This window comes from Lemur catta, chromosome 20 (genome assembly GCF_020740605.2).
Source record: "Lemur catta isolate mLemCat1 chromosome 20, mLemCat1.pri, whole genome shotgun sequence".
Lineage (NCBI taxonomy): Eukaryota > Metazoa > Chordata > Mammalia > Primates > Lemuridae > Lemur > Lemur catta.
In genome coordinates, this window is record NC_059147.1 from 17788620 (window position 1) to 17809446 (window position 20827).

Below are 20827 nucleotides of genomic sequence, written 5' to 3' on the forward strand. Positions count from 1 at the left end.
TGATCTTGGACTTCCCAGTTTCCAGAACCATGAGAAAGGAATTTCTATTGTTTATTAGCTACCCAGTCTATAGTATTTTGTTATAGCAGCCCAGACAAAGACAAGGGTCCACATGGGTTAGTATTTTGCTTGCATATACTTTGAAGGAATTATTTTCTAAAATAAATGATGGCATATAAACTATGGTGTAGTGGTCGCAAACCCAAATATTTTCAGGAGTAGAAAACTTAAAGAAGGCAGGTGGAGTAAACGGAAAAGTATATTCCTTATCCAAAGAGAAGCCATTTTCTCTGTCCCAGCTGATTGTTGCCAGATCTTAAGAATTTTTTTCAGGAGAAACAAAAAAAATTGGATTTTTACATACTTGTCTGTGGACCACATTTTCAAATGCAAGCCTTTAATTCTTACCATCTAGTCTAACAGAACAAAGGTGAGTTTTGGCATATAATCCTGAGTTTGAATTGTGCTTCAGGATGTTCTGGTTATGTGATCTTGGGTAGGTAACTACATTCTCAACAAGTCAGTGCCCTCACCTTTGAAATGAGGGCACCGCCACCCGCCTGGCAGTGGGGTTGTGGGGATGAAATGAGATAATGTACATCACAGGTATTAGAAGGCCTGTCTACCACTCACGCGGTGACTAGCACAGAGGACATTGCAGCCTACCTATGTCTGCCACTTCAGCTCATAAGTAACTCTTTGCAATTTGCTAGTCCCTATTTCCAGAGCGTTTGCTAATAAACATAAGAGATTGTCCTTAGGAGAAGCCTATTGGGCAAATGTTTGTGGAGACTGCTGCCTCGCGCCAGGCCTTTGCACATCTGTTTGCCTGCACGACTCCATCCCACATCTGGAAGCAACAGCCTGTCTCCAGGGGCTGAGGCGAAGGAGCAAGGCTGTTGATCACAGAGGTATATATAGATCCTCCTACCTAACTTTTGTGGCTTTGCTCCTGCTCCCTCAGTGTCAGCCACCAGGATTTTTTTTTCTCACTAAGAAATAAAGATGAAAAGGAGAATTAGTTTCGCTTTGTAAAGCTTTCTACCATTTATTCTAATGAAGAGTGAGTCTTTTGAGAATAAAAACATTTATATTGCCTCCTTCCAAATTCTCCTTAAAAGAGATCCTCAGGCCGCCTTTGTGGTTGGTAAACCCTGGTGTACAAGCCTGCCTCATCCCCTCCATGTGGCCATAGTTTGTTTCAGCCACTGGTGCAAAATTAAGATGCATTAGCACTTGTTACATAGGTTCTTGGTTCCAGGTAAGACCAGTCATATACATCCTGAACACCATGCATGTGTCAGGCCTCACACAAACACAGGAATGGTCCTCAGGTGGCAAGTGACTTCATGGTGCAACAGCACAGCATGAAGACAGCTATGTTAGATGTCTAATACCCAGCCAATCTGGAGGAGGGCACAGAGTTCTTAGGAGCAGAGTGGCAAAGGGGAAGAATTAGGAGTTACCAAGCAAAAAGAAATGGGGTGTATATGGGGAGAGGTTTGAGGGAAGGATATTTGCGGTAGAGAAACATCATATGCAAAGGCTAGAGCCCAGCATGGCTGGGCTGGCAGAGCAGGGGAGAGGCTGGGGACACAGCTGAAGAGGGCCCGTGGGTCATAGCAGGGAGGACTTCGTATGCCCTGTGAAGGAGAAAGGTCGTATCCTGGTGACTCAGCACTTCAGAGATTTGGGGAAAGAGGTGACGGTATGGAAATTACATTTTAGGAAGATTACTCTCTGTAGCAAGGAAGACAGAGGTAGGGATGCAGAGGTAGGGATGGTGGCAAGAGACCGCTGTTGGGGGATCACTGTAGTAATTGAAAAGAAATGATGAGGCCCAGACAATAAGGGGTTTGAAGAGCCATAGGGAGGGGGCTGACTTAAGAAATAGACAGAGGGTATGACTGAGTGCAGGTGGTAGATGAGGGTGAGGGAGTGGTTGGTGATGACTCCCAGTTTATCACATGGGTGACAAGATGGAGTGCCAGGTCTTGGGCAAGGGGACCAGGAAGAGGAGCTGGTCTTAGAGGGAATCAGAAGATGTAGGCAGGAGATATGCTGTTTCAGAGCTTGAGATTTTTGTGATACTGCAGGATAAGGGCCTACAGTAGACAATTAAAGGGACTGATTTGGTGCTCAGGAGAGAAAGATGAGATGGAGATAAAGATTCTCAGAGTCATCTATTCATAGGAGACCATTGAAGACATGGGTTAGGATGAAATCATCTGCAGAGAATGTGCAGCATGAGAAGAGGAGACCCGCTCTGGTGAGGAGGGAACCCTGGGGAGATGGGGAGTTGAGGAGCAGGTAGGAAAGCATAGGAATGAGTGTGACTGAGAGAGGCCAGAGGAAAATCAGGAGAAAGCCAGTTTCTCCTTGGAGAGAGTAATTTAAAGTGTAGAATATGTTAAAAGAAATGCAAAGAAGGCAAGTGCTTTAAAAAAAAAAGTATCCATTGGGGGACAAGGTTATTTTGGTAACTCCAGCAAATGCAGGGGCAGGGAAGTCGATGGGATGAAAGCCAGCCTCTCCTGAGCTGAGGAGGGAAGAGGAAGTGAGAAATGGAGGCAGCCACGTGCTCTCCTTTGAGAATGACCCAGCTTTACAATATTGGGTATTTTCATCATCATCGACAAACCAAGAACCTATGTAACAAGTGCTAATGCATCTTAATTTTGCACCAGTGGCTGAAACACACTATGGCCACATGGAGGGGATGAGGCAGGCTTGTACACCAGGGTTTACCAACCACAAAGGCGGCCTGAGGATCTCTTTATGGTATATTGGTATATCTCTCCTTTTATTTAGGTCCTTTTATATCCTTCAGTAATGTTTTGGCATTTTCTCCACAAAGGTCTTGCATATTTATGTCAAATTTACTCCTAAGTGCCTACAGATTTGCTTCTATTGAGAATGAAATCTTTTTATCCTATTCCCTCTTATAACTAGAATATAAAAACACCAATGTCTATAATTGATCGGTATCCAGCAATTATGCTTAGCTTTCTTGTTTGTTCCAATTGTTAGAGATTCTGTTGAATTTTTCTGTGTAGACAATCATTGTATATATTAATAGTTTTTCTTTTAAATTGTTATACCGCTCATTTACTTTTCCTCTCATATTGCATTGATTTTACTGCCAGAATAATGTTGAGTAGAAGTAGTGATAGCAGTCTTTTTAACAGCTTTATTGAGATATAATTCACATTCCATAAAGTTCATCCTTCAGACTTCCTTTTTGTTCCTGTTTTTAATGGGAATGGGTCTAAAATTTTACCATACAGCTGTTTATATTTGTTGACTGGTTCATTTCCCTACTGATTTGTTACACCACCTCTAATATGTTTTATACACAGATCTATTTCTGGGTTTTGAGTTCTGTTCCATTTGTGTTATTTGTCTATCCCAATATCAATACCACACTGCCTTATTTATCATGGCCTTATATAATAAATAATAATATGCATATCTGCCATAGTCTTTTTAAAAACTGAATTCCTTTTATCAAGTTAAGGAAGTGCCTTTCTGTACTTAATTTGCCAAGAGGTTTTTTAAAAAAAAAAATTATGAACTGTTTCAGGTGCTTTTTCTTTTTCATTCTTTTTTATTTCATAGAGACCTGTCTCTTACTATGTCCCTTACTATGTTGCCCAGGCTGATCTCAGACTCCTGGCCTCAAGCAGTCCTCCTGCCTCAGCCTCCCAAAGTGCTAGGACTACATGTGTGAACCACTGCACCCAGCCAAGGTGCTTTTTCTTAATCTATGAGATGATCATATAGTTTTTCTCCTTTAATTGTCAGGGTGGGATATTTTATTAATAGATATAATGATGAACTATATAACCCATTCTTAGACTAAGCTCTACCTAGTCATTATTTATTTAAAACTGATGAATTTTATTCGCTATTATTTATGATTTTTCTATGTTGATGGGATCAATCTATAATTTTTTTCTCTTATACTGTCTTTATAAAGTTTTAAAATTGAGATTTTATAAGTCTAAAAATGAATTTGTGATTATCCCATTTTGAATCTTTGAAATAGTTTAAGGGGTTCCTTATATAGTTTGATGAAATTCACCTGTAAAATCTTACAAATTCTAGTGTCTTCAAAGACTAGGGTTGGGAGGGGATACTATTTTTTTCAACTTTTAAAACCTTCACTGAGATGATGCTACATTCTAAAGGCAAGATTCACAAATCCACTTTTATTGATTGATATTCCAAATAAGGCTGCTTTCTTCAATGGTTTGTTTTGCAGCTAATAGCTACTCCCTCCTCCTCTGTCCGTGCTTCCTACTACTGCACTTAAAGCCTTGCTTTGTAATTATTTGTGTGTGGGTCTACACCAAACTGTAAGCTCCAAGAAGATGGGGTAATAGTGTTTTACTCATACTTGTCTCCCAGTGTCCAGCACAGTATAATCCCATTCTGTAGGATTCCTACATTTTATAGGATTCTGTATAATCCTGTTCTATTTATATGGTTAAGGTGAGGTTCACTTTTCCTTCCCATTAGTCCCTGCCTCAAGCAGGGCTGTTTGGTAGTCCAAGCAAGGCCAGAGTCCTCCCAGGAACGTTGTAAATAGAAGTAAAAAAGAATCATGAAATGATTAGACTTTGCCAACCATGTCTTTCTTCTTAAATCTCAATTTTGATGTCTTGGTTCTGCCATTTGGTAGCTGTATGGCTGTGAAACTATACTACCTACCTTATGGGGGCTTTTTGGAGATTGTGATATATAATCCATCTGGTATCCAGAAGGTGGCTCAATAAATGCTAACTATAAATTACTTAAAAGAAAAAACACCATAATCAGCTTTGGTGACACCTGCCTTTTGGTTTTATTCTTTCTAGCTATGTCTTTTCAGTTGCATCTGTGGGTTTGTGATTGTGCAACAGAAACAGATCAAAATGCCTTCAGAAAGCCACCCCTCTTCTATTTCTTTAAAATAGAAAAAAGAAGAAATTCACCATTCCTTCCCACCAGTCCCTGCCCCAAGTGGAGCTGTTTCGTAGTCCAAACGAGACTAGAGTCCTCTCAGGGACTTTTGTTAGTCCTCTTGGAAGAGATGCTCTTTCTTGCACTGGAGCAACTCCAGAGATGGAGCCATCTTTGCCATCACATCGAGGGAATCTGCCTGAGAATGAAGTCAAACACAGAGGAAAACAAAACCAAGAGATGAAAAGAGTTTTTGATGTTATTATTTGATCCCTGATTCTGGCTACACCTCGAACCAGTAAATCACCCCTATAATAACTGAAATAATAAATTGCCTTTTTATTGCTTAGGCCAGTTTGAAATAGGTGTTATGTGACTGCAAACAAGTTTCCTTAGTAACACAGAACTTGTTCCTTCCCTTTACCTTGCTCACTCTGAGATCAGTTTCTACTTGCTAATAGTGACACTATTATTAACAAAGAGGAACATTGATTTTATTGCGTCAAGTTTGGGAAAGACCCAACAAGATGCTTATGACAAGAATGTTTCCTCTGATCCCAGTGGGAAGCTGTCATCAGTAGGGAACTTTCATGGGCTGCTTATATAATTTGGTAAAGATAAACCTAAAGATAAACCAATAGAAAATTTGCACTTGTGTCCCGGCAAACCTATCCATCTGTACTAATTTGTGAATGAGATTCATGGGCCTGGAAAGATCTCATCTTGGTTTTTAGGAAGAAGGGATTAAAAAGTAGCATCTTAAAGAATACAGTTACAGGCTGGGCGCGGTGGCTCATGCCTGTAATCCTAGCACTCTGGGAGGCCGAGACAGGAGGATCGCTCAAGGTCAGGAGTTCGAGACCAGCCTGAGCAAGAGTGAGACCCCCCCGTCTCTACTAAAAATAGAAATTATCTGGCCAAAATATATATAGAAAAAATTAGCTGGGCATGGTGACGCATGCCTGTAATCCCAACTACTTGGGAGGCTGAGGCAGGAGGATTGCTTGAGCCCAGGAGTTTGAGGTTGCTGTGAGCTAGGCTGACGCCATGGCACTCTAGGCCGGGCAACAGAGTGAGACTGTCTCAAAAAAAAGAATACAGGTACATAGAATAGGATATAGGCACAGAACTGACATAGAAAGACTGCTAGGATATAATATTAATTTTAAAAAGCAATGTATATAAAAGTATGTATGTTTTCTTTGTATAAGAAAAAGAAAATAAGGATATGTGTTCAAATCTAATTATCCTTCTAAAAATCAATACTAAAAAGAAGCCAGTAAAAGTAGTTTCCCATAAAGGGCAGAGATGGTCAGAAAACAGTGTTGGGAGCAAAACTTCTCAATATATACCTTTTTATACCGTCCTGATATCTGAACCATGTGAATATGTTAACCATTAAAAAAATAGGTCCTTCCTTAGGACACCACCCACTGCTCCCTGCCCCAGGCTGTGCTGCCATGACCTCCACAAGCCCTCCTCCTAGCCTCACAGATCCAGTGGCCACTTCTCTGACCCACCCAAATGAAGGTGAATAAAGGACATGGTCACACTGCAGTGCCTTTATAAGAGGAAGTTTTATTGTTATTTACTTTAATAGTTTCAGAAAGAGGAACAGATTAGCTCAGTCCAACATGATTGGCAGTTGGCAAAATCTAGTGAAGCAAGTGTTCTGATTGCTAAGGATTTAATTTGGATGCTTTTAATACTTAGCCTTCTAACACTTCAAACATAATCCAGAATAAATGCATCATTTCCTTCTCTTTCACTTTGATACCGCGGCTACCTCACTTTGATATGGAAATATCTTCATTAAATATGATTTCCAGAAGAACAAGTTCCCTGGAGGGGATAGCCATGAAGATAGTGCACAAAAGGAAAAACTCAAAATAAAACTCTGTATGATGATTTACTAGTCTAAGGAAACAAAACCTTCCAATATATTAAGAAATAAATCCAGTTACAAACGCACTAATAGGTCTTTGTGGAGAGGCTCTGGTATAACAACTGAAAATGGCCAGCTATTTACAAGATACACAAGCAGGAACAGTGCACCTAGCCCAGCAATGGCCCTCAGAAGCCGAAAGTGTTCTCTCCGCTGTAGGCCACATACAAGAATCCATCTTCATCTTTTTCCTTCTCGTAAAGCTGTCCCATAGTTAGGCTTCAAAGAGAAAAACAAAAAACATCATTGAAAATTGAAAGTCCAAGTGTCAGAAGAAGAAAAGATGGCCTGAGGATAAGGAACTTGACCCTTGGTGGTAGGTAGTAAAAAATAATTCAAGTATCAGTACCTGCTGTGCACCTATAATCCTATTTTACAGAAGAGAAATGGAACCATGAAAAGCTTGAGATAAATTAGGTCTCCCAGAAGGCAAGGCCGTTTGACATCTTCACAACAGGTAAACCCCCTAAAGAAGCCAGCTTCTTCTTGAGTGGGCTCTGGCTGTTCAACACATGAATACCTATTAAATGCCAAGGGCAAGGGAAAAAACTAAGCAAAATGACAAACCTAAGAGGCCCATCCCTGAGTGGGTGAAGGATCCTGGTAAGTAAGAGTACACTGGGCTCTCATCTCCTTCATGCTGGTTTATTTGAAGATTTATAGTTTGGACTTAACATGATAGGTACAAGTGGGTTCACTCTTGTGGAAGCTCCTGGACCAAAACCCCTGTCCCCCCGAGAGATCTGTATCAGCTTCATCAAAGAGAAGTTATTTTCCTCATATGTAATGCAAAAAGCTCTCATTGTATCTGGGATCCAAAGAAGCCTCCAGAAATAGCTATGTCTCAAACTAAACATGTGTAGGTAGGAAAGCTGGCTTTCCCTAAGCTGTAAAACAGACTGCAGTGGAGGAGACCTAATCAGGTCCTCTGCCATGAAACTGAGTTGTCCCGACTCCAGAGTAAGACTAGTAACACCTGCAACCCCGTCGCAAGCTCTGACCTGTGGCTGTACTATTGGAGATGAGCAGGAAGTAACAACATGTGCTAAGCCCAGGGTCAACCAGAACCAGCAGAAAGATGCTCAGGTTGAGACATCTGAAGTCACTGGCCCTGACAGGTCACAACAGCTGCTTAAATACTGGACTCAGTAAACCAAGGGCCAGTGGGGGAGAAAGGGGTCCAGGGCCCTACCCTGCTGTTTTGTTCCTGGTCGGCAGAATGGGAACTCCATGTAAACAGGGATGCAGGCCACATTTGTAAAGGGGGAGTCTTCTTCTTTCCTATTCTTCCTGCCCCATTTGCAAGCTTAGCTCTGATGGCTGTGTGGGTAGGTAGAATTATTAAGTAATAGTCTGGGGGTGGATGAGTATGACTTTGAGATGGCCTGTCACCAGCATCTTGTATTAATAACAATAAAAACAGCACTCCCTGCAAGGATCTCTTAACCTGGAAATTGTAAAATAAGAACTGCCTGGAATGGCACTGTTTGGCAGAAACTGCTTCTACGATTGAAGTACTTTACGTTGCTGCTGTCCAACACAGTAGCCACTAGCTACACACACAGCACTTGAAATATGGCTCATCTGAATTGGGATGTGCTGTATGTATAAAACACAAACAAGATTTCAGACTTAGTATGAAAGTAAAATATCTCAATTTTGATTACATGTTGAAATAAAATTTTGGATATGCTGGATTAAATAAAATATATGAAAATTACTTTCACCTGTTTTTACTTTTAGGTGACTACTAGAAAATTTTAAAATTACAAATGTGGCTCACATGCCATTTTTATTGACAGAACTGTCCTAGAACACGTGAGGACTTGGGCAGTGGGTAGAGGGAGGAACCCCGACAGCAGTGGGTCTCAACCTTGGCTGCATATCAGAATCACTGGGGAGCTTTAAAAACACCTCCATGCCCAAGCCCCACCCCAGGCCAATTAAATCAGAATCTCTGGAGGTGGCACCCAGGCATCAGTATGTTTTTAAATGCCTAAGATGATTCCATGTGCAGCTAGGTTGAGAAGAGAGATGCTTGTCCTTTTTTTTGGAGGCGGGGGGGCGGTTTGCGGGGTGGCCTCATCTTTAAGAATCATGTCATTAGGAAGTAGAGTGACAAGCTAGGAAGTGGAGTGAAAAGCCAGCAACTAGCAGAAGGGCTTGACCATGTGGCTGAGTCTCCCAAGAAGATTTACCCTAATGGTTGGGAAAGCCCAGAGAGAAACCCCACTTTTATCTGAGACTCCTCAGAATAAGGCTAATGGGAAAACAACTACAGCTATTGCCACAACTCTCTTTACCCCACTTGGTTCAAGTATCCAAGGTGACCTTGATGACACCTGGTCCCCACCTGCCATTACCAAATGAGTTTAGGCATTGTGTGCAATTTAAAGATAACCACCCTTTTATGCCTATGTCAAGTTTGGTTCCATCTGACAGCCTAAGTTCTGCTCCTTTCCTAGCAATGACTCAAAATCCCACTGCTAAATTAGAAATGCTGGAGGAGTTTCATAAATACCAGTGGCCCAACCCAGGCTCTCTGCATGCTGCCCATGGTGAGCAATGACCCCTGGACCACTACCGGTGGAGGCAGGCTCTGAGACTCGGAGCCCTGACTTTTGGCAGGGTAGGGGCCACCATCATGTGGCTTCCATTCCTTTCTGGCTTTAGATTCCGTTGTCTTTTAACCAAAACTTGGGTTTATCAGTATATTTAAGTAGCGCCCTAGCAGCTATAGAGGCTGATGATAAAAATCCTAATTATAATAGCAACACTTATATGTCAAGCACTGTTCTAAGTACATTACATACATTAACTCTTTTTATCCTCACAACAATCTTACGAGGTAGGTACTATCACAATCCATAGTTTATAGACAAGAAAACTGAGGCACAGAGGGGCTAAATAATTCACCCAGGTTACAAAGCAAGGAGAGATTCTTACCACCAAGCTGTGCTGCCTCCAAGTGACTAGACAGCTAGACCTGTTCTAAAGACTTTAAAATATTAGAGCCCTTGTACCATTTGCGGAGATCTTAGCGCTTCCCATGCAAGTGTTCCTACCGATTACCTGGACATCAAGCTCCAAGGTAAGGTTACTGCTGCCAATCTCTGCATCACAAGCTAAGTAGCGAAGTCTTAGGGCCCTTTCCTTCAGACTCTGTAATCTAACAACAGATGGCTGTGCCTAATGACTTAGAGTCCTACACAGAAAAGGAGGAGTCCTCTCCTTTTCTGTCATGCAGCCTCGGGAGAAAACTTTACTTAGCAGCAGCACAGCATCCTTGCAGTAGGGACAGCCCTTGGGCAAGGAACTTGGTAAGTGACAATGCCCAATGCTGAACACTTGCCTGATTTTGAGACTTCACTGGGTGCCATGAAACAAGACTGGCACATCTGTACAGCCCAATGATTTGAAAATAGCACTTAAAGATCAGACTGCATACATGCAGAGTCAGAATAACGTGGCCTGGAGCCAAAAAGAGCTGGGCCACAAATAGAGTTAAAAACCTTAATTCTTAACGTTTTAAAATCCCCATTAAAAGGATATTTAAGTAGAAGTGCAGGAGGCAAAATGTGACCATCCCCCCGCCCCCCGTCAGCAGGCAGTCTAATAGAAGGCCGGTGTGTCAGTTTAGGACGCATTCCACAAACCCCCGAGAAGATGAGCTTCCCTCTCAGTTCAGAGGCCTGAGCTATACGGCACTGGGCAATGTCTGGGGATCCTGAAGCACACAGGTAGCTCTGTGCATCCGCCCAGCTAAGCTGCACGGGCTTGCTCGGTGTCCTGACAACTCGAGAGCAGCTTTGCAACCCCAAGGCTTCCTGCCTGTTACTGGGAGGTGGCTGTAGAACACACCCAAAAATAGCTTCCAGTCCCTTATACTAATGCACACCTCCATGGCATCAAGTACCAGATACACTCATCTGAGAAGGAAGCTGCTCCGGATTCCAGAGGCACTGCCTCCTTCCAAGCTCTGAGTATGACAAGGAAAAAAAAATGTCAAACGCCATGGCAGATTCAAGCCATGGAGCCAATCTCAGCTGAAGCGGTACCCCAAAGTACTGAGTGAAACAGAACTAAACTGCCCCCTAAAACCCTGTCCCCAACCCCTCCATCCAGGGTCACACAGATTCAGGTAAAACCACTTCTCCAGTGGAGAAACTAACAACAATAAAGGCAAGTTTCAGGAGGGTCGCATCCAGGAACAGCCATGCTGCTGAGGGCAAATATTAGTTTTATGCTCCTCAACAGCCTTGTAAACTGGGGAGGCTTATGCACAACTGTGTGGATACCCAATTCCTGTAGAAGCTGCCCTTGCCCCCAACCAAGGGCAGGTCATGGAGGCTGTGGAACCTAGCCTGACTCAGGAATTGGCTGGACTGATGAGCACACCTGGCCACCCATCTGCTCTGGAGCTCATGTGCTTCCACTGGACCTGGATTTATCTGGAGGGCGGGAATAGGAGGGCTGTGGGGATGGACGGGTGAGGTGGGAGGACAATGGCCACTCCTGTGGATCCTGGAGAGGTTCTGGACTCCAGGTGAAAGTTAATAAGCCCCTGAAGACTCTCCAAGATTCTAAATATAAAAATTAACTATGGTTGTTTCTTTTTATCAGGTTTTTCTTATGAAAACAAACTCTGCTCTTAAAGTGGTATTTACCCAGAAATGATCAAAAGTGCTAATTTAAACACATTTCTTAAAAAAAGGATGATTGGAATAATAAGACAAAACTTTTTTTTTTTTACTTAAGACCCCTTTAAGATCCAGAAGCAACTAAACACCATAATCCTAAACAGTACAGGTTTCCCAATGTCAAATTATAACATCTTAGAGATATTTTATTTAATAATATACTCCTGTTTCTGTTTTAAACAGGGGATTACCTCTTGTCTGTGTTCTAAACAAGGAGCACTGCCAGGTCTGGGTTCCTGCTCAGGCCATGACGGGGAAACCTGTACGCTGATGTTCTTTCTCAAGTTCTGCCTGCACCAAGGCATAGTTCCCCTTCTGTTTTTAGCATGATTGTTGACGCAGGCACCTAAGCAGAAAATTCAACTTTCCAATGCTAAATGGGAAAAGGCAGTTGAGGTTCGCCCCTTTTTTCAAACAAGAACTGAAAGTAGGGACTTGCCTCTGTCTCTATTTCTAGAATCACTATTTTATACTAACTACTCTGCACTAATAACCATGACACTGTGGTGATTGCCTGTGTTCTGCTCCAAGGCAGAAATAACTGAAGTCACTCCTGTTTAGCCTCAGGCGTAACTGATCTTTGTGGAGACCTGTGAGTTAAGGCGGGTGGGGAGAGGGCTCCTGACTGCTTGGATTCACCCTTTCTCTACTCTGATTTCCCCAGCTACTCTTTGAGACCGGCAAACACTGGGTGAAGGTTAAGGGAGGCTCCCAATGCTTAAGCTGAGGAAGAGGCTGCTAAACTGCCTTGGGGAAGAGACGGTGAAGCTGAGTCACACCAGCTTTAGGAAGGAGACCCTGTGGCACTTTTGTTTGTGCTGCTATGAGGTGATTAGCCCTTGCATAAAGCCCTATGATGTCACATGCCTCTTTTGTTTACAAACAAATTTGTTTTTAAGAATAAAACCCCAAAATGAACAAAGAACAGATGCATCAAGTGTAGGGTGAGAAGTCATCAACTAGGGCTAAAAGTGCTGAGGGCCTGGGCAGAAGGGCCCTGACTGGTGACTAAATCCTGAAGGGTCAGGATTTGGGTTCCTGGTTACTTTGTCCTAAAATCCTGACTTGAGTCACTGGCATAATCTGCTTCAGGGGGTATTCTCACCAGACTGGAAAAGCAAATGGGACTTGGAGAGAAAATGACCCTGAAGCAGCCCTGAGAGTCATTCATTTCCAATCCTATTTATATCTCGGGGATAACCGGGGAGGGGGCAGTTGGTAAGACCTATAGCCATTTTAATTGATAGATTACTGTGGAGCCATCACCGTAATCTTAATGTCTCAAAAAAGCTGCTTCATTTCCACCAAAAAGTACCTGAGGATTAAAATTGAGGAAAATAAACTCAATGCCATAGATCCTAGTCACCTACTTCCTCCCACTAAGCTGCCACCTCCAGGAAGGAGGAAACACAGGGTCACCAAGGCTCTGCAGAAGTTGCAGGTGGTATGAAGGAAGATTGACCTCCCCCACCATCTTAAAGGAAGCCGAGAGTGACCATGGATGCCCAGAACTTCCTCTCCTAGTTAAGTGTGCACCCAGCAACACACTGCCCAGAGGTCTGCGAAGGAAGGCTAGAAGAACCCACAAGTGACAAGATTGCCTCTGGCAATACCACAGCCTCCAGAGCTACAGCTCAACCAGACAATGGCACCCAGTTGGCAGGCCCTGGCCTGTCTCCTCAGGCTGAACACTGGCTTCCATTTCTCCCCTGCCCCGTCTATCTACCAAACATGAGGAAGTGGAGGTGGTGGACACTGGGAAAGAGGAAATCAGACCAAAAACAGCCAGAGTCTTCCACCTTTAATAGAAATAAGGTCTGGAATTTAGCTTAGACCTCTTCCAGAGCTTTCAAGGATTTTCAACATGAACATATTTTGGCAACACTGGGCTAGTTTCTAGGGCTTCTGAAAACCTTAGCTTTCAGAAGTATTACTTTTGGGAGTAACGAAACCTAGTTTGGGTCACTAAGATGTGGCCAGGAACTCACGCTGGGGGGAGAGAGGCAGGCCAGAATCTGGCTCAGGGCTTAGAAGTACCCAGTCAGAAACGGGAAAGGACTGACCAGGGCTTTAGACAGAGCCGGTTCATTTTCCTTTTCCACAGGGGACTAAAGCTGGGCTGTAAAATACACAAAAAAGAGGTATTCAAAATGCCTCTGCCTAGATTCAGGACCCAAGTTATAGTCCCAAAGATTTCTTCCAGGCAGCAAAACAGTCTGACAGTCAAAGCAGGTGGCACCAAGGGCAGTATAAATCTGGAAAGAGACCTCAGGGCCCTTTACTGTACAGCAGCCACTTTATCAGGCTTGAATATCAGGCAGCTACAGACTCTCACAATGGCAAAGAGCTGACTGAGCAAGCTAGTAGGATGATTAACTGGAGCAGAGCCTCAGCAAGGCCCACAAGCTCCTGGTGGACAGTGACAGGATTTCATGGATTACTTGGAGAAAGAGCATTTTGGGTCTCAGTTCTACCTACACCTTAAGCGTATGTCAGTCTTCAACTGTTTTAAAGGATTCTGGGGGACTGAGGCTGGATTTCATCATTTTTTTCTCAAGGTCCAGGCCTGGTTCTATTTCCTTAATCCAAAGTGCACTCCCATGTATTGCAACCGTTTCTTACTTCCCCGGAGCTCCTGATGTGGGAGCACAAAATCTAGATTTTCAGTCAGGACCCCTAGAAGTTTTCAGGTTTCTAAAGTTTTGAGTTCTACAAGCAGCCAAGCGGATATCTAATACCAGAGGGCCCATCTAGTAAATACCTCTCACCTGGACTGTGGGACTGTCTTATCCACAAACAGGAAGATGGCCTTTTCAGAAGGAAGCTGGATCCTTTTCCTGATGATCCACATGAACTGAGCCACAGTGATATCAGACGGAACCAAGTACTTCCGTTTGTCGATGTCAACAATCTGAGAGCCTGAGACCTTTTCCACAATCACCTGGGAAAGTAAAGAGAGGTCAGAACTGGATTTCCTAAAGTGAGCATCTGGCCTCACATTATCAGGGAGCTGATGAACAGAAGGGTGGGCAAGGAGGTGGATAGGAAAGGCATAGCATAAGAAAATATGTCCCAGGCTTAATAAACCACACACTCTGGAGGTTAAGAGTTGATATAAATGTGTTATAGGGAAATGGTTAAGTGCTCTTCTGTGGTCAATTATATCTCTCATCCCTGATTCACAAGAGAAACACAGCCCTTACTTAAGCTTTTCAACATTTTATCTGGGCAGACTTGAGAATATCTGGTGAGAGTTTCATCTATAGCCTGTTACTCCAGGACCCCAGCATGGATCCACCTTCGCACTACCAAGAATTAAGATCCCAAGGAACACGGGAGACAAGAATGGATGGGCTACTGGGAATGCCTGGCAATCCCAGCCAGCCAAGAACCCAGCTCGTCATTTGGCCTGTTGCTTCTCTCTGAATAGGCTTCAAATTTGTCCCTCCAGTCCTTCCCCAAAGGAACTGTTTCACAAGCAAAGAACTACAATACCAGGCCTTGATGTCCTTTAAAATAAATCAATAAGGGTTAAAAAAAACTATCTCCCCCACCATGGAAAAACTACGGGATCATATTTATTACTGATAAAGGGGAAACCATGGCAGAAGGGGTTTTCAGCAGCTTCTCATGTTTTTTTGGTCAGGCAAGGATGACAAGCTCAGGGTGAGGACAGGAAACTAGAAGTTAGGGAAAGATGGAGGCTCAAAGTAAAAGATGAATGCCCTGAGACTAACGTACCTCTTTAAGACTTCCAAGCCCAAAATGATAGTCTCCCTCCACCACCATTCCCAAAAGTGGCGATGACCTGTTGCCCTGTCCTAGAACACCGTCCCTTACATAATTGGCGAGGGAGCCCTGAGGCTGCAGACAGCTCGCTGGCCTAGATCGGGAGATTCAGCACTAACGCACCCTGAACAGCACCAGCCCGAGCCCCTCACGCCCCGAGCGTCCCCAGCTCAGTCTGGCCCCTCTACTGTAACTGAGACTGGAACCTCAACTTGTCAACTGTTGAATGGCCTAGGACCCCTATCACAGGTCCTAAACGACTGAGGTGACAGCGGGGTGAGGAGGTGGAGAGTCCAAACACTCACCGGAACCCGGTCGGGATATTTCGCTCGGATCTTCGAGGATTCCACACATCTGTGTTCTGTGGGAGAAATACACCGGGCTGACGGCCGCACCTGCCCACCGGTCGGCTCCTGGGCTCCCAGGCCTCCTCCCCCTGAGCCCTGCGCACACCCCAGGCCCTAGTGGCGGTGTCCCCGCGGCCGCGGTCCTCTGTCCTCTAGCTCCCGAAAAGGCCCGCGGAGGGCGGCTTGGGGTCGCTGGGAAGCCGCCCAAAGCGCCAGGGCCTCGGCGACCCGAGCGCAGAAAGTGGCATCCGCCCCGCCCGACCCGGCCCGGCCCAGGGCGACTCAAGTGGGGGAGGGGACCCACCCGCCACCCCGACCCCCCGCGGCCAGGCCGGCAGCCGAGCGCTCACCCAGCGAGTGGTCCTCCTTGAACATCCACTTCATGGCGGCGGCGGGAAGGGGACGGACCGGCTCTCGGAGCCGCGGAGCTCAGCGCACCGACCACAACAACAACGACAGCGGAGCAAGCGGCGGCGACTACACGACAGGCGGGACTTCCGGCTGCGGGAGCTTAGCAACCCGCCGAGGGCGGGGCTTCCGGCGACATTCGCCCAAGACCACGCGCCGAGGGGCGGGGACGCACGTAAAGGGGCGGAGCTGGAGGACCACCCTGAGGAGCTATGCGGGCTGGGGAGATGAAGACGCTCAATAAGACACGTCTATAAGACATATTGGCGACCCTGGGATGGAGTGCTCGGGGAACTGGTGACAGGAGTGGGGCCTCGGCGGTGCTGGTGACGGGCTGGTAGTATAGGGCTCTTACAGAGGGCTGTTTGGGTGTGTGGCTGATAGTTCAGTGATCTTGTGGAGAGCTGTTCTAGGGGAAGTCGGATTGGGGCACTGGTGACAAGAACGGTATTTGGGGGTGTGTATGACAGAAGAGGGGTCTCTAGTGGTTGGCTATGGCAAAGGGGCTGTTTAGGGCGCTGACAGCTCGGGGACTGTTGTTTGGAGTGGTGATAGATTGGGGGCTCAACATTGGGGGTGGGGTGTTTGAGGGGACTGTGTGGGGAGCGGTACTGATGACAACAGGAGGTCCAGTATTAGGGACAGCCGTAATAGGCGGCCTTGGACCTAGAAATTGAATTTAAACAAATCCCATTTCCTTCCTTTGATCATGAATAAATATTTGAATAAATATTTAAGAAATACAAATATGCATCTGAGGACTGTAACATCACTAATCATAAAGAAAACCCTTAACCTTGTCTGGCAGAGGAGTTACAGGTGACTAGCAGGTTCAGAGAATTCCCCTGAGAGCTGGTCATGAGATGAGTTTACTTATTTGCCAATGGGAGAGGTTTAGCAATCACAGCCTGGGCTGTGTGTGTCACCTGCCTCAGCAGATGCCTTCCTTGAAATTCTCCAATCGGTGATGTTAATTCCTTTCTTCCAAGCAGAGTGATCAAAGAGCAGTCTGGTCTGAGTCACCATCTGTTTATGAGCTGGTGAACACGTAATGAGAATATTCACTTAATTGGGCACATGAAACCTGCCACGTGCTTGTGATTCTGATGCACCTATAAGGCCGGTATGTTTGGATGTTGTCATTCATCATTTCCTATAGTTGAAATTCCTGATCAATGCCGTGCAACCTAGCTTCATTCTAAAAGTATTTTTGTTATTTTAAGATTGTGTGCCTGAGCAACCAGAATAGGTTTTTGTTTTTGATAAAGTGAAAAATTCTTTGAATTTCATGCTTAGAAATCAGTGTTGTTGCAAACAGGAGGACCATTCTAGATGCTGCAGAAACACAGTGAACAAGACAGAAAACACCCCTACTCTCATGATGTTTGCATTCTGCTGGGACAAGACAAAAAATAAATATGTCAGATACTAATAGGTGCTGTTTAGAAAAATAAGGCAGGGTGGGTGACTAGAGAGTGATTGTGGGATGAAATGCTCATTAAAGAGGTTGGCATATTCTAGGAACATGAAGGAACTCCCTATGGCGGGAACTAAACAAATAAGGGCAGGAGTGTATTATAAGTTCAAAAAGATCTTGAACAAAAACAGTATTGAGCTTTGAATGCTATGTGAAGAACTTTAGATTTTATTTAGAATGAGATGAGAAGTCAGTGTGGGGTTCTAAGCAGAGGTGTAACACAATCTGACTTTCCTTTTTAAGTGATCATGCTAGCTTAGTAGACTGTAGGGGGTGAGGGTGGAAGCCCAGAAATAGGTTATTGTGATAATCCTGGTGAAAGACGATGTTAGCTTAGGCCAAGGTGACGTGTATGGAGGTGGTGGGAAGCAGTTGTATTCTGCATATATTTTGAAGGTAGAGCTGATAAAAATTGCTGATACATTGGATGTGAGATGTGAAGGACAGGTCAAAGTCGAGGTTTTTGTAAGGATGCTACTGACATTTACTGAAATGGGGTGGTGCCATCTTGGGGAGTAAAAATCAAGAGTTTGGTTTTAGAATATTAAGTCTGAGATGCCAAAGAGACACATCCAAATGAAGATGGAGAATAGGTGAATGGCTTCATGAGTCGCAAAGTCAGAGAAGTCTTTAAAGCTATTGAGCTGGATGAGATTAGCTAGACAGTGAGTAAAAATGTCTATTTCACAAAGAGAATTAAACACTGAAGAATGAAGATGGTAGTTCAACATCTCATAGTCAGTGAATCAGTGAAGAAGTTAGAAAGTGGACTCAAGTCCCCTGCTTCCACTTACAGAGCTGATCATTGTGTCCTAGTCCAAGGCAGGTTTTTATCACCTGGCACGTGGAAGAGCTTAATACACTTCCCAGGGGGAAGATCCACTGCTCACACACTCACAGGCACGTCTCCTGACGGTCACAGTGATGTGCACTGTCTTTCTGTCTTCGATCCTTTACCTACTTTTTTGGTGTCTTTTTCCAGTTCACCATTCTAATTGGCTTGTCTCATTGGCCTTGATCATATGCATCACCTTCTTCATTGTCTTTAGCTATTGAGTGTTCTGAGAACACTGGATGTCTTCCTTGAGGGGGTAGATAGTTAAGGACATGAGTCAAAAGGAGAAATAAGATAATGAATATATGCAGTTACACATTAACAAATCCATAAAGCCCAGAGAATGAGTTTCAAACTTTGGAGAGCTGTGTAAACATGGATACTGAGGGATGGCTAGGGCAACAGGGACCACCACAAAGTCAAGTGAGAATTAACAAGAAAGACTTCACAGACAATGTGAATCTTCTGATGAAGAGAGAAGGGTACATATTTCACAAGGTGAAGTTTCCCTTCCAGATCAAAATGAAGGATGGGGTTTTAAGAGGGAACTGGGAAGCAATATAGATAAAAGCCAAGGTAAAAGACATGTTGGAAAGCCTTGAAGACATTCAGGAGTTCTAAGCTGATTCCAGAGAACCTGAATAGGAGCTCTTCTAAAGCAGAGGAATACTATTAAAATGTGTAGTTCTAAGAGAATGACTCTTTCTCTCCTTAGACGTAAACTGTATGAAACACAAGAACATTATGGAAATAGAAACTGAGAAGTCAGTTCTCAGTCATGGATGTATGAAAATAACATGATATACACAGATCCTTAGCATTTTTAAAAGGTCTAGTATTCTCTCTAAAAGAATTGAAATAAAACCACAAGGACTAGCGTCTACAAATCATGGAAACAAAGAGTAAATATTACTATCCATTATTGCTAAATATTTTTGCAAAGCTCAAGGCATTCTAGGTAAGTCTGAAGCACTTCATGCACCTAAATTCTTAGCAGTCACCTTGTTTCAGCAGTTACTTAGGTACAGTATGTTTGTTGCTGTTGAAAAAAGGAGTTTTGGAGGTAAACACCTCCTTCCTCAAGGGAGAGTCACTCACAGGAGTCAATACTGGACTCATTTATTCTAGAATACCCTCATTTTAGTGATTATTTAAATAAATGAAAGTTATCCCCTTAAAGCATACATACAATGTAACATCAGAATGGTACCATAGATTTAACCCTAACAATTGCTGTATTTAAGAGCTATGTTGCCATCCCAGAAAAGCTTTAAAGCAAGAATGAGTAGGACTGGACCTGATGACGTGTCAAAAGCATTTTATAGCTGATGACATTAATTGTCATCTTCAACTGTGGTGATAAGGACCCTGCGATCATTTTCTCACATGGGCAGATCTTGACCTTTCTCTCTGTCTGTGGTCTGTTGTCTGTGTTGTTAGGATCTCAGCTGTTCTCTTCATCTAAAAGCCCCTTCTAGGTTACCTCCAAAGTAGGAGCATCAACGACCAGACTCCACTTTGAGCACAAACCTCACACTCTAACACTGCAATGTGATCCTTCAGGGCTTTTTGATGAGGAACTTGACTGTAGACAGTATTCTAAAAGGAGAAAATCCTTCTGCCATGTTCAAAATATTGGTTTAGGAGGGAGAAAAAGCATTCGATTTTGTTTGTTTGTTTGCTTTTGTAAGACAGGGTCTTGCTCTGACACCCAGACTGGAGTGCAGTGGCATCATAGCTCACTACAACCTTTAACTCCTAGGCTCATGCTATTCTCCTGCCTCAGCCTCCTGAGTAGCTGGGACTACAGGCACATACCACCACACCTGGCCAATTTTTCATATCTCTCTCTCTCTCTCTCTCTGTTCTGATAATTTCCTTTATCTTTTGTAGAGGTAGGGTCTCATTATGTTGCCCAGGCTGGTCTCAAACACTTACACGCTCAAGCGTTTATTCCCGCCTCAGCCTCCCAAAGCGCTTGAATTACAGGGGTGAGCCACCGCGCCAGCCAAAGCCTTCAATTAAGTGATAAACCAGTGTTATCTCTGGGGACGACCATACCTTCCCCTAAAACCCGTAGCCTAGCTTGTACCCAATACAGTGTAACAAGGGACGTCCGAGAGCGCTATGTGGTGATTCACCTCTAGCCCTCCGAGAGCCTGGGGATTCGTGTTCTTCCGTTCCCGCGGCCGTCCTGCCGTGGAGCATCGTGGAAGCAACAGAAAACATGGAGGCAAAGGAACCTGGCTGTGGTCTTAGCCCAGGACCATGGGACTCGCATGAACCAAATTGGGGGCTAACAGGTGACACAGAAGCAGGTATTTACTTACAAGTCAACTTCTATGAAATCTTATTTTACACAAATGTTAACACAGACGATGG

At 44.1% G+C, this 20827-nt stretch overlaps 2 protein-coding genes across 2 annotated transcripts in view; one reads left to right on the top strand and one right to left on the bottom strand.

Moving 5' to 3' along the window:
* ADAT1 (adenosine deaminase tRNA specific 1) overlaps positions 1–5788 on the top strand; it is a 32560-nt gene extending 26772 nt beyond the window's left edge. Inside the window, exon 10 of the mRNA XM_045533908.1 lies at positions 4860–5788. Coding sequence (XP_045389864.1) covers positions 4860–4893 — 34 coding nt within the window. The 3' untranslated portion in view covers positions 4894–5788. The remainder of the gene's footprint in view (positions 1–4859) is intronic.
* Positions 5789–6502: 714 nt separating this feature from the next.
* Positions 6503–16236, bottom strand: GABARAPL2 (GABA type A receptor associated protein like 2). Its single transcript, XM_045533912.1, has 4 exons — positions 16076–16236; positions 15684–15739; positions 14358–14530; positions 6503–7108 (listed from the first exon to the last, which is right to left on the bottom strand). Exons 1-4 carry the CDS (start codon positions 16107–16109, stop codon positions 7018–7020), a joined length of 354 nt encoding a protein of 117 aa, XP_045389868.1. The 5' UTR covers positions 16110–16236; the 3' UTR covers positions 6503–7017.
* Positions 16237–20827: the final 4591 nt, after the last annotated feature.